At 43.6% G+C, this 12,841-nt stretch overlaps 1 protein-coding gene across 6 annotated transcripts in view; it reads left to right on the top strand.

The window, feature by feature from the left end:
* TASP1 (taspase 1) overlaps nt 1-12,841 on the top strand; it is a 248,285-nt gene that overhangs the window by 113,994 nt on the left and 121,450 nt on the right. The window contains exon 11 of one of the 6 annotated variants that reach the window (XM_070471903.1): nt 4,910-8,567. The exons of the other annotated variants lie outside the window; for them this stretch is intronic. Within the exon in view, the coding sequence (XP_070328004.1) occupies nt 4,910-5,110 (201 nt within the window). The 3' untranslated portion in view covers nt 5,111-8,567. Of the gene's footprint in view, nt 1-4,909; nt 8,568-12,841 lie in introns of those variants that run through there. 6 annotated transcript variants of the gene reach the window in all.

Genomic DNA, 12,841 nt, shown 5'->3' with positions numbered 1-12,841 from the left:
GTTGGGAACATCCCCTAGAGAAGAGAATGGCTACTCACTCCAGTATTCTGGCCTGGAGAATTCCATGGACTGTATAGTTCACAGGGTGGCCAAGAGTCAGACGTGACTAAGCGACTTTCAGTTTCACTTTCAGTAACCTATTTAGTCAGACTTGAATTCTTGGTACCATTCTCAAATTTGTAGCTTCTGTCCATTTCTTCTGACCTGACTCTGTTATTTCAGACCCCTAAACTGCCCACCTCTTGTAGCAGCTTCTGGATCTTGATCCTTTTCTTGGATTGGTGGAAATATTTGATTTTGAGCCACTCAGGTGGAGTCCAAACACAAATTAATGTTGAATCTAAATCAAATCATGCTAGACCAAATCATATAATAGACCAAAAATTGTTTTCTAATTTGAAGAGATGAGCACAAGGTAATAATATGAGTTAATTTTTAATTTAATATTGCTGGCACGTGAAAATCTTTACACATAATACTTAGGAATTAGTGTGGCATAATTAATGCATAATTAAGTATGGCCCATATCTATGGAAAATTGTGGTATTGAATAAATCAAAGTCTAAAACAGATGATTCATTGTTTCATTTTCATTTTCCTAAAGAAGTATCAGTTGGTATCATGTGTTGTGTTGACTTTATTTTTTGTCAGTATGTGGTTCAGCAAGTTGGTTTGTTGCATTTTAAATGTTACTCTTATGCCTGCACGTTCAGTCCAGTTCAGTTGCTCAGTCCTGTCTGACTTTTTGTGACTCCATGAACCGCAGCAGGCCAGGCCTCCCTGTCCATCACCAACTCTCGGAATTTACTCAAACTCATGTCCATCGAGTCGGTGACATGCCCTCCAGCCATCTCATCCTCTGTCGTCCCCTTCTCCTCCTGCCCCCAATCCCTCCCAGCATCAGGGTCTTTTCTAATGAGTCAACTCTTCGCATGAGGTGGCCAAAGTATTGGAGTTTCAACCACAGCATCAGTCCTTCCAATGAACACCCAGGACTGATCTCCCTTAGCATGGACTGGTTGGATCTCCTTGCAGTCCAAGGGACTCTCAAGAGTCTTCTCCAACAGCACCATTCAAAAGCATCAATTTTTTGGCACTCAGCTTACTTCACAGTCCAACTCTCCCATCCATACATGACCACTGGAAAAACCATGGCCTTAACTAGATGGACCTTTGTGGGTCTGCATGTTAGGAGACCTGAATTCTACTTTAAGCGGGAATTCTGAGAGCCTACTTGACTGTGTCACTTTGGAAAAGAAATTCAACCTCCTTGGGGTCATCCGTCTCCCTTCTTTTTTTCTTTACAGATGATTTTTGTTGCTCCCTTCTTTTTTAAATTAGTGATGTGAAAGTTGGAATAGTAGTACACTTTATGGATTTGATTCTATGAAGTAGAATGCAGTGGGGAGAGGGGTAAGCCTAAATTGTGAAAATAAGGTCTTTCACCCTTCCCCTTGAATATTTCCTTGTTTGTCTATCTCATATCCATTGAAGATAGTTTTATATGATTAAAGATAACTTTAGGTTTCTAGTCTAAGATATCTAGTGTAGCTGTTTAGCTCTGATGCCCAGCCCATCATCTTATAACCTTAAGTTTAAGGACTAAGATCTTAATGACCCAGATTACCATGATGTTGTGGTTATTCATCTAGAGCCAGACATCCTGGAATGTGAAGTCAGGTGGTGGGCCTTAGGATGCATCACTATGAACAAAGCTAGTGGACATGATAGAATTCCCACTGAGCTATTTCAAATCCTAAAAGATGATGCTGTTAAAGTGCCACACTCAGCATGCTAACAAATTTGGAAAACTCAGCAGTGGCACAGGACTGGAAAAGGTCAGCTTTTATTTCAATCCCAAAGAAGGGCAATGCCAAAGAATGTTCAAACTACCACACAATTGCACTCATTTCACATGCTATCAAAGTAGTGCTCAAAATTCTCCAAGCCAGGCTTCAACAGTATGTGAACTAAGTATTTCCAGATGTTCAAGGTGAATTTACAAAAGGCAGAGGAACCAGAGATCAAATTGCCAACATCTGTTGGATAATCAAAAAAGCAAGAGAGTTCCAGAAAAACATCTTCTTCTGCTTCATTGACTACACTAAAGCCTTTGACTGTGTGGATCACAAGAAACTATGGAAAATTCTTCAAGAGATGGGAATACCAGACCACCTTACCCTCTTGAGAAACCTGTGTGCAGGTCAAGAAGCAACAGGTAGAACCAGACATGGAACAATGGAGTGGTTCCTAATTGGGAAAGGAGTAAGTCAGGCTGTATATTGTCACTCTACTTATTTAACTTCTATGCAGAATACATCATGAGAAATGCTGGGTGATAAACCACACGCTGGAATCAAGATTGCCAGAAGAAATACCAATAACCTCCAATATGCAGATGACACCACCCTTATGGGAGAAAGCAAAGAAGAACTAAAGAGCCTCTTGATGAAAGTGAAAAGAGGAGAGTGAAAAAGCTGGCTTAAAACTCAACATTCAAAAAATAAAGATCATGGCATTCAGTCTTGTCACTTCTTGGCAAATAGGTGTGGAAACAATGGAAACAGTAACAGACCTTATTTTTTTGGGCTCCAAAATCCCTGAAGATATGGTGACTGCAGCCATGAAATTGAATGACCCTTGCTTCTTGGAAGAAAAGCTATAACAAACTTAGACAGCATATTAAAAAGCAGAGACATTACTTTACTGACAAAGGTCCGTCTAGTCAAAGCTATGGTTTTTCCAGTAGTCATGTATGGATGTGAGAGTTTGGACCATGAAGAAAGCTGAGTGCCAAAGAATTGATGCTTTTGAACTATTGTGTTGGAGAAGACTCTTGAGATTCCCTTGGGCTGCAAGGAGATCAAACCAGTCAGTCCTAATGGAGATCAGTCCTGAATATTCTTTGGAAGGACTGATGCTGAAGTTGAAGCTCCAATACTTTGGCCACTTGATGCAAAGAACTGACTCATTAGAAAAGACCCTGATTCTGGGAAAGATTGAAGGCAGGAGGAGAAGATGGTTGGATGGCATCACTGACTCGATGGACATGAGTTTGAGCAAGCTCCAGGGGGTGGTGAAGGACAGGGAAGCCTGGAGTGCTACAGTCAGTGGGGTCACAAAGAGTCAGACATGACTGAGGGACTGAACAGCAAGTCATCAGCCAACGGAACATGAGGATAATAGAGCAAGTCTCCAGTTATTTCCATCTATGATTGCTTCACTCTTGTTTCTCCTGGGGCTGTTGCTAGGAGGTTGACAATGGGAACACATGGCAGAGTTGAGTGCGTAAGTCAGAAGAAAGGTGGAGCACAGAATTTTGCAATTTTTTTGGTTTAAACAAACAAAAAGGACATATGCCTTAGGCTGTTGCAGAAAATCCAGAGACCTGGCCTACATTTTAGTTTTATAGTTCTTGGTAGATGATTATTGAAAGACAGAGGGAAGATACCTAGTTATGGTCAAGGTAGGACTCTCCTAAGGCCATACAGGGGATGTGGTTATTAGCCTGAGGGATAAACTCCAGCATCTTGTGGGGAAGAAGTTAGAGGGTGGGCAGCTCACCTTGCAAAATCTGACTAATGTTCTGGCATCTTGGAAATTTGCTGAGCTCAAGAGGGAGCAAGGAAATATGTAGGTTCTTGTTCAGATTCTTGATTCACTGGCTGAGACATCCTAGCAAGTAGCTGTTTATACAACATGAATAGTATTATCTTAACATCCACGAGGATTTGATGAGCTGACCTATGATCTCTAGAACTTATTCATCTTGCATAACTGAAACCTTGTGAATTTTGAATGGCAACTCTTCATTCTCCTCTTCCCTAAACTGTGGAGGTCGCTGTTTTACTCTCTGCTACTATGAGTCTGACTGTTTTAGGCACCTTATTTAAGTGGAATCGTGCAGTCTGTCCTTCTGTGACTGGCTTATTTCACTGAGCATAATGTCTTCTGGGTTCATCAATGTTATCGTGTGTGGCAGGATTTCCTTCTTTTTAAAGGCTGAATAATATTCTTGTATGAATATACCACATTTTCTTTACTTGCTCATTTGTCCAAGGACATTTAAATTGTTTCCACATCTTGGCTGTTGTGAATAATGCAGATATCTCTTTGAGATCTTGATTTCAATTCTTCTGGATAAATACCCAGAAGTGGAATTGCTGGATCAGGTGATAGTCCCGTTATTCCTTTTTTGAGGACCCTCCGTACTGTTTTCTATAGCAGCTGAGCCATTTTACATTCCTGCCTCCTGTGTGTGAGAGTGGACATATCTCTGCAGCCTCACCAACATTTGTCTCTTGTCTTTTTGGTAATATCCATTTTAGCAAGTGTGAGGTGGTATCTTGTGGTGATGATGATTAGTGATGTTGAACACCTTTTCGTATACCTATTGGTCATTTCTATGTCTTTGGAGAAATGTCAAAGTCCTTTGCCCATGTTTTAATATTGATCTTGTTTTTTTTCCCCCCTGCTATTGAGTTGTAGGAGTTCCTTGTCTATTCTGGATATTAATACCTTATTGGCTATGTGGTTTGTAACTATTTCCTCCCATTCCATAAGTGTCCTCTTCATATTGTTGCTTATTGCCTTAGCTGTGTTGAAGCTTTTTAGGTTGAAGTAGACCTCCCTGTCTGTTTTTGCTTTTGTTGCTTGTACGTTTACCGTAATATCCTAGAATGAAATATACCCATGTAAGACACTCACCCTAGAGGGGGAAAGATTGCCAGTTACATTACGACACATGGCTTTGTCATCACTTAACACATGGCCATTACTTTGCAAGTATCGAATTAGGGGTACTCTCCCAACAAGAAATATTTGCTTCCCTGATAACAAGGTCATGCCTCTTCGCCATTTCCATGCATTCCTATGTATGTAATCACTTTTTGTTTGAATTCTGTATCAGACTGTGATCCTTTTGAAGACATTGAAAATGGCAGTTAAACTCAACACATGGAGTTCCAACATGGAACGCAACTCAGCAGAAGGGTCAGCAAGGGCTAGCAGATGGAAGCAGCTGACCTCCAGAGGCAGAACTGGCTGTGTCCCAGCTGCTGCCTGCAGCAGAGCCGTGGGAAGATGCTGTCAGCTGCAGTGTACCTCCTGATCTCTGAAAATTTAAAACGTGAAGACAGAGTGTGCCCTTCTTTTATTCTCAGCGTTTTTTGTGAAAAGAAATAGTTTCAAGCTTTCTTTAAGCATTGGCATAAGCTCTTGAGAACAGGGGCTCTGTGAGTATATTTGTGTTTGCTGAGTGCCTGGCACAGGGCTTTGCACTTAGTAAATGCTTCATAGACATATTAAAATTAAAAAATGTGTGTGTATGGGCAACAATATTATAATCATCAGCCTTGTTAAGAGACTGGAACATAATTATTCCAGCCATTAAAAAGAAAGGATAGTTATGTAATGTGGTAGAGGTGCTAATTATTGCATGATGGCAATCATAGTAAATAAATATATGAAATTAACATGTTGTACACCTTAAATTTATACAATATTACATGTCAAGTGTATTTAATTGAAAAAGAGAGAAATGTGTATGTGATTCATCCCTCTCGTAGAAGGATTCTAAAATTATCCACCATGAAATTTCCTTAAGTAGCATTTTAAAATTTGATTTAATTTGCCAGAATCGGATTCACACATAATTTTTTAGTAACACATCAGATATGTAATATAAGATACATCTGTGGTCTTTCTCTGGCTATGGAAAGGAAGAGCAGATTGAGGATTAGAAGATCAGAAGGAGGGAAAAAGCAAGAGATTAAGTTTATGCTCTGGCTGACCTTAACATTGCTCTTCTGTTACTTGTCTGTGCCGTCTGGTTTTTTTCTTAAAGAGAAATAGCGAGTCCCGGGGTTTTGTGGCAGCTGACTAGCAATCAGGAGACAACGGCTGCAATCTCCTTTTCTGGTGTTCTGTCAGGAAGAACGGTCTGCTACCTGAGAGGAACCCTGGTGATTTCTGACTTTCTGGGTTCTTTGATTTTCCAGGTCTTAGCTGTTTCAGAAATCAGAGGGTGGTGAGGGTGTGGCCCTGGCTTGTTAAGAGTCGGTTCAAAGATGGATGGGATTAAAAAATGCGAAGAATGAGACCAGGCTGCTGCTTTGATATTAATATTTCTGAGCCAGTGGTTGGAGTCTCCTCTGCAGGGGCAGGGAAGTATGTCAGTATGTCACCCCTTCTCAACTCTTTCTCCTAACCAGCAGTCACAGGTCTGCCTCTGCCCATCTGTGGGAGGTTTCCTGTGAGTCTGTGCTTCCCAGATGCCGTTGTCAGGAGGGCACAGGGCTGACTTCCCTCTGAGGGTGGCGCCCAGGAGCCAGTGGGGCCTCACTGCTGAGACATCTGCCTGTGCCCTGGCGTTTGTGGTTTCTGGGGCCCAGGAGGAATGGGGAGGCTGCTGCTTCTGCCCAGGAGTCCCTGCTTCTGTTTCCTTCTCAGGAGTATCTGTTATTCCTCTTTAGTGCTCTGTCTCAAGCACTTTTGGCAGCCCAGTCTCTTGATTATCGTCAATAAAAGCCCTGTTCTACTCTGGACCCTGGGTGCAGATCACCTAGGGGTCCAGCCTCCTTTCCAACTCTTTCCCCTATTTTGTAGCAGCCTTTCAAGGTGAATCTTCATGGAGTTGCCTGTATTTCATGTCTGTTATGTCATTTCCACTCATTGAACTTTTTTTTTGCATATTTGTTTATTTCTTTTCGGCTGTGCTGAGTCTTCACTGCTGAGCAGGCTTTTCTTTAGTTGCAGTAAACGAGGGCTCCTCTCTAGTTGCGGCGTGCAGGCTTCTCCTTGCGGTGGCTTCTCCTGCTGTGGAACACAGGCTCCGGGTGCACGGGCTTCCGGAGTTGCAGCCCGTGGACTTGGCAGTTGTGGCTCCCAGACTCAAGAGCACAGTCTCAGTAGTTGTGGCTCTCGGGCTTCGTTGCTGGATGGCATGTGGGGTCCTCTTGGGTCGGGGATGGAACCTGTGTCTCCTGCATTGGCTGGTGGATTCTCCACCACTGAGCTATCAGGGAAGTCCATTCATTGACTCTTGTATCTACTTTAGTTGGGTCTCTTCCCCCCTTCTACCAGTCTGCTCTTGTCAAGATTTTCAGTCACCTCCAAAGTGCAGTGGTCATCCGTTAGTCCTGTAAGCAGTGTGTGACGCAGTTGCTTGAATGACTCGCTCCCGGAAAATCCTATTTTTGATGGGCTTCCGGAGCATCCAGTACAAACGGTTTTCCTCCCGCCTCACTGGCTGCCGTTCTCCGCCTCCTTTGTTACTGTTTCTCGTCTCCCTGACCTCTTAGTGCCCTGAAGCCCAGCCCTCTACCTTTTCTGTGTCTTTGGATACTCGCTGCCTCGATGTTCTCATCCAGTCCAGTGACTAAGTACCATATATATGCTGACTCCCACCTTTTTATCTCTACCTTGGGCCTCTTCTCAGAACTCAGTGTTTTAACTGCTTCTCCAACGCCCCCATAGGCAACTATTATGTCCCATAATAGGCAACTCAGTTCAGTTCAGTTCAGTCACTCAGTCATGTCCGACTCTTTGCAACCCCATGGACTGCAGCACGCCAGGCCTTCCTGTCCATCACCAACTCCCTTAGCTTGCTCTAACTCATGTCCATCCAGTTGGTGATGCCATCCAACCATCTCATCCTCTGTCGTCCCCTTCTCCCACCTTCAATCTTTCCCAGCATCGGGTCTTTTCCAATGAGTCAGTTCTTCGCATCAGGTGGCCAAAGTATTGGAGCTTCAGCTTCAGCATCAGTCCTCCCAATGAATAGCCCATCCAACTATGAGCTCTTGATGTTGCCCTTCCCTCCCCAACCTGCTTCTCCACACAGCAAAGGGCACCAGCAGCCTCCCATTATCTCAGGCCAAAATCTTGGAGTCATGTCTGACCCTCTCTTCTTTTATCTCACCCACGCCCACTCCAGCAACAAATCCTGTCTACTCTCCTCTCTGAGTGTGTTTAAAATCCTGCCACTTCATAACACTCTGGCTGCTCTCAGCAGCTTCAGGGTGTGGTCATCTCTGATCTGGGATGTTGCAGGAGCGCCCAGCTGGTCCCTTGTTTTCTGCTCCTTTCCCCCTTTATTCAGTTCTCAGCAACTCCTCAAGCAGGTTATGTTTCAACTTAACTCAAATCACGTGTCATTCCTGCTCTTGAACTGTCCAGCATGTCCTGTCTTAGAGAAAGGCCACAGCCTTTACTCAGGGCCGATGAGGTGCTGCCCACCTTCCCCTCAGGCTGCAGCTCTGGCTTTTCCTCTCTGCTCACTCAGCCGCTTCCCTGTGCTCGGACTTGCCAGGGCCTCTGCCTGCATCCTTCCTTTCCTTTAACTCTCTACCCTGAGTGTCTTGGGCTTCCCAGGTGGCGCTGCTGATAAGGAACCCACCTGCCAATGCAGGAGACATAAGAGATGTGGGTTTTTCTCCTACACCGTTGGTGGGAGTGCAAACTAGTACAGTTACTATGGAGAACAGTTTGGAGATTCCTCAAAAAACTGGAAATAGAACTGCCATATGACCCAGCAATCCCACTGCTGGGCATACACACCAAGGAAACCAGAATTGGAAGAGACATATGTACCCCAATGTTCATCGCAGCACTGTTTACAATAGGCAGGATATGGAAGCAACCTAGATGCCCATCAGCAGACAAATGGATAAGAAAGCTGTGGTACATATACACAATGGAATATTACTCAGCCATTAAAAAGGATGCATTTGGATCAGTTCTAATGAGGTGGATGAAACTAGAGCCTATTATACGGAGTGAAGTCAGAAAGAAAAACACCAATACAGTATATTAATGCATATATATGGAATTTAGAAAGATGGTAACAACAACACTGTACATGAGACAGCTTTGGACTCTGTGGGAGAAGGGAGGGTGGGATGATTTGAGGGAATGGCATTGAAACATGTTATTACCATATGTGAAATAGATCACCAGTCCAGGTTTGATGCCTGAGACAGGGTGCTCAGGGCTGGTGCACTGGGATGACCTTGAGGGATGGGATGGGGAGGGAGGTGGGAGGGGGGTTTGGAACTGGGGACACATGTACACCCATGGCTGACTCATGTTAATGTATGGCAAAAACCAATAATTAGCCTCCAACTAAAATAGATAAATAAATTTTTTAAAAAGTGCAAAACACACACGCACACACAAAAGGACATGGGTTTTGACAGGAGAGCCCGGCAGGCTGATGGTCCATAGGGTCACAAAGAGTCAGACACAATGGAAGCAACTTAGCATGCACACACCTGAGTATCTACACCTCTGCCTCCACCTCATCAGCTCTTGATTCAGACAATTCACCTCATGGAGGTCTTCCTCTACCACCCCATTTTAAACACGTAAATCTTCCCTCAGTCACATCCCCCAGCCCCTCCCATACTTTATTTTTTCCCATAGAATGTATCATGTCTAACATCGTACATCTTTTGTGTCTTTATGTTATCTTTGTAGTCTACTCCTCTCTGCTATATGAAACTCCATGAAGGTAGGGATTTTCCTCAGCTTTGTTCCCTGATGTCTGATTGGTGCTCATCCAACAGAGTCTCTGATGTTTTTTGAATGAATTGATGTATACTGCGGTGTGTCTTAGCTCAGACTGCTCTAACAAAATACCATAGACTGAGTGGCTTAAACATTTATTTCTCCAAGTTCTGGAGACTAGGAAGTCCAAGATCATGGTGCCAGCAGATTCGGTTCCTTCTGGCTTGCTGCCGGCCAGCTTTTCACTGTGTCATCACATGGTGGAGAGAGAGAGAGATGGAGGCAAGGACAGAGGAACAGAGGGAGGGAGGGAAAGAGAGAGAGAGGAAGAATGGACACGAGTGAGCTACCATCTCTCTTCCTCCTCTTCAGTTCAGTTCAGTTCAGTCGCTCAGTCGTGTCCGACTCTTTGCCACCCCATGAATTGCAGCACACCAGGCCTTCCTGTCCGTCACCAACTCCCGGAGTTTACTCAAACTCATGTCCATCGAGACCGTGACATGCCCTCCAGCCATCTCATCCTCTGTCGCCCCCTTCTCCTCCTGCCCCCAATCCCTCCCAGCATCAGGGTCTTTTCCAATGAGTCAACTCTTCGCATGAGGTGGCCAAAGTATTGAAGTTTCAACCACAGCATCAGTCCTTCCAATGAACACCCAGGACTGATTTCCCTTAGGATGGACTGGTTGGATCTCCTTGCAGTCCAAGGGACTCTCAAGAGTCTTCTCCAACACCACAGTTCAAAAGCATCAATTCTTTGGCGCTCAGCTTTCTTCACCGTCCAACTCTCACATCCATACATGACCACTGGAAAAACCATAGCCTTGACTAGACGGGCCTTTGTTGGCAAAGTAATGTCTCTGCTTTTTAATATGCTATCCGGGTTGGTCATAACTTTGCTTCCAAGGAGTAAGTGTCTTTTAATTTCGTGGCTGCAATCACCGTTTGCAGTGATTTTGGAGCCCCCCAAAATAAAGTCTGACACTGTTTCCACTGTTTCCCCATCTATTTCCCATGAAGTGATGGGACCAGATGCCATGATCTTAGTTTTCTGAGTGTTGAGCTTTAAGCCAACTTTTTCACTCTCCTCTTTCACTTTCATCAAGAGGCTCTTTAGTTCTTCACTTTCTGTCATAAGGATGGTGTCATCTGCATATCTGAGGTTATTGATATTTCTCCCGGCAATCTTGATTCCAGCTTGTGCTTCTTCCAGCCCAGCATTTCTCATGATGTACTCTGCATAGAAGTTAAATAAGCAGGGTGACAGTATACAGCCTTGACGTAATCATTTTCCTATTTGGAACCAGTCTGTTGTTCCATGTCCAGTTCTAACTGTTGCTTCCTGACCTGCATACAGGTTTCTCAAGAGGCAGGTCAGGTGGTCTGGTATTCATATCTCTTTCAGAATTTTCCATAGTTTATTGTGATCCACACAGTCAAAGCCTTTGGCATAGTCAACAAAGCAGAACTGGGACCGTAATCCTATCATGGGGGACCCACCCTCATGACCTCATAAAACCCTAATTACCTCCCTGAAGACACCACCATCATCTTGGGGTTAGGGCTTCAACATCACCTTTCTGGGGACATAACAGGTGGGGTGGGTTAGGTCATGCTGGCTGAGTCAGGGCTGACAGGAGCTAAGTACAGAGTTGAGAGTGGTGTGTTCTGAGGAGAACGGAAGATCCCTGAAGAAGAGGGGTGAGTCCAAGGTGTATGTGTCTTAACCTGGGTCCTCTTGGGTGCTCTCTGGATGGTCTTGGCTATGTATTGAAGTTTTCTTTTGTATGAAGAGGGGACCCTTTGAAGAGGGAGATGCTCATTCTTTTGGAAAAGAGGTGAAGACAGAACTTTTATCTTTGAGGTTGTTCTGGAATGAAGAGTGTTGTTTCAGATGGAGCAAGAGTGGCCAAGGGGCTGCTTCTTCTGGGTGGGGTCCAGGCTCTTCAGCCCACTCTAGCTCCTTTATCTGCCTTGCTAGGCAGTGCTCTTTCTCACTTACATGGCTGACAGTGTGGCTTCTCGGAAGCTTCTTGTCTGTATGAAACAATAAACTTTCATAATCTTTTATTATGAAAGCATAATAAAAAATTAAAAAGCAGAGACATCACTTTGCTGACAGAGGTCCATCTAGTCAAAGCTATGGTTTTTCCAGTAGTCATGTATGGATGTAAAAGTTGGACCATTAAGAGAGCTGAGTGCTGAAGAATTGATTTGAGCTGTGGTGTTGGAGGACTCTTGGCAGTCCCTTGGACTGCAAGGAGATCCAACCAGTCCATCCTAAAGGAAATCAGTCCTGAATATTCTTTGGAAGGACTGATGCTGAAGCTGAATGTCCAATACTTTGGCCACGTGATTTGAAGTACTGACTCCTTGGTAAAGACCCTGATTCTGGGAAAGATTGAGGGCGGGAGGAGAAGGGGATGACAGAGGACAAGATGGTTGGATGGCATCACCAACTCAATGGACATGAGTTTGAGCAAGCTCTGGGAGTTGGTGATGACAGGGAAGACTGGCTTGCTGCAGGCCATGGGGTCTCAAAGAGTCAGACATGACTGAGAGACTGGATCTATCTGAACTGAATCTTTCGCACTCAAGATTCTTAGAGGGCAGATACTTAAGCTGAAGTAATTTGGGATTTAATATGTAAATGTCTTGAGAAATCTTTTTGTGTAATTTATGACTTCTAGATGTGAGCATAGATAAAACCCTAATATGTTTGTAAACATCATCATCTTAAAACCACTTGACTCTTTGGACTGATTAGTCAGTCAGGGTGGAGAAGAAATAGTGTTCATTTACAGATGACAGAGTCAATAAATTCCCAGCACATTCCCAGCACAGTAGTTATTTGGGATGGGAATTCTATTCCGGGACCATTGTTTACTCTAATGAGGTCACTTCATATCTGATGAACTATTAATATATTATCTCCTGCTTTTGGTTCTGAATTTTGCTCGGTTATTTCTTAGGAAACCAGCTCCATGTGACAGCTCTGGTTATCATGTATTTTGAATGTTTTACTAATAAATGAGTGGATTTCCCCTGATTGTGAAATAAGACCTGGTCATTGAAAAGAATTTGGAAAATGAAATTTTAACCTTGCTATGCTGTGGTAGTATGTTAATATTTTCAGTAGATTTTTGATCAATAAAACAAATGAAAGTGTCACTTAGCTTGTTAGTCTTTTTCCATTTAACATTCTATGATGAATATTTTTACGATACTGTAGGTGTTCTTCAAAACTTTATTTTAGATGTGAAGGCTGTCTTTCCCACATACATGAGCTCAGGCATTTTGCTCTCATGTAAGCAGACTTGTATCTGCCCTCAGGCTA

This window comes from Odocoileus virginianus, chromosome 9 (assembly GCF_023699985.2).
Source record: "Odocoileus virginianus isolate 20LAN1187 ecotype Illinois chromosome 9, Ovbor_1.2, whole genome shotgun sequence".
Classification (NCBI taxonomy): domain Eukaryota; kingdom Metazoa; phylum Chordata; class Mammalia; order Artiodactyla; family Cervidae; genus Odocoileus; species Odocoileus virginianus.
This window is presented reverse-complemented; position numbering and strand designations above follow the sequence as displayed.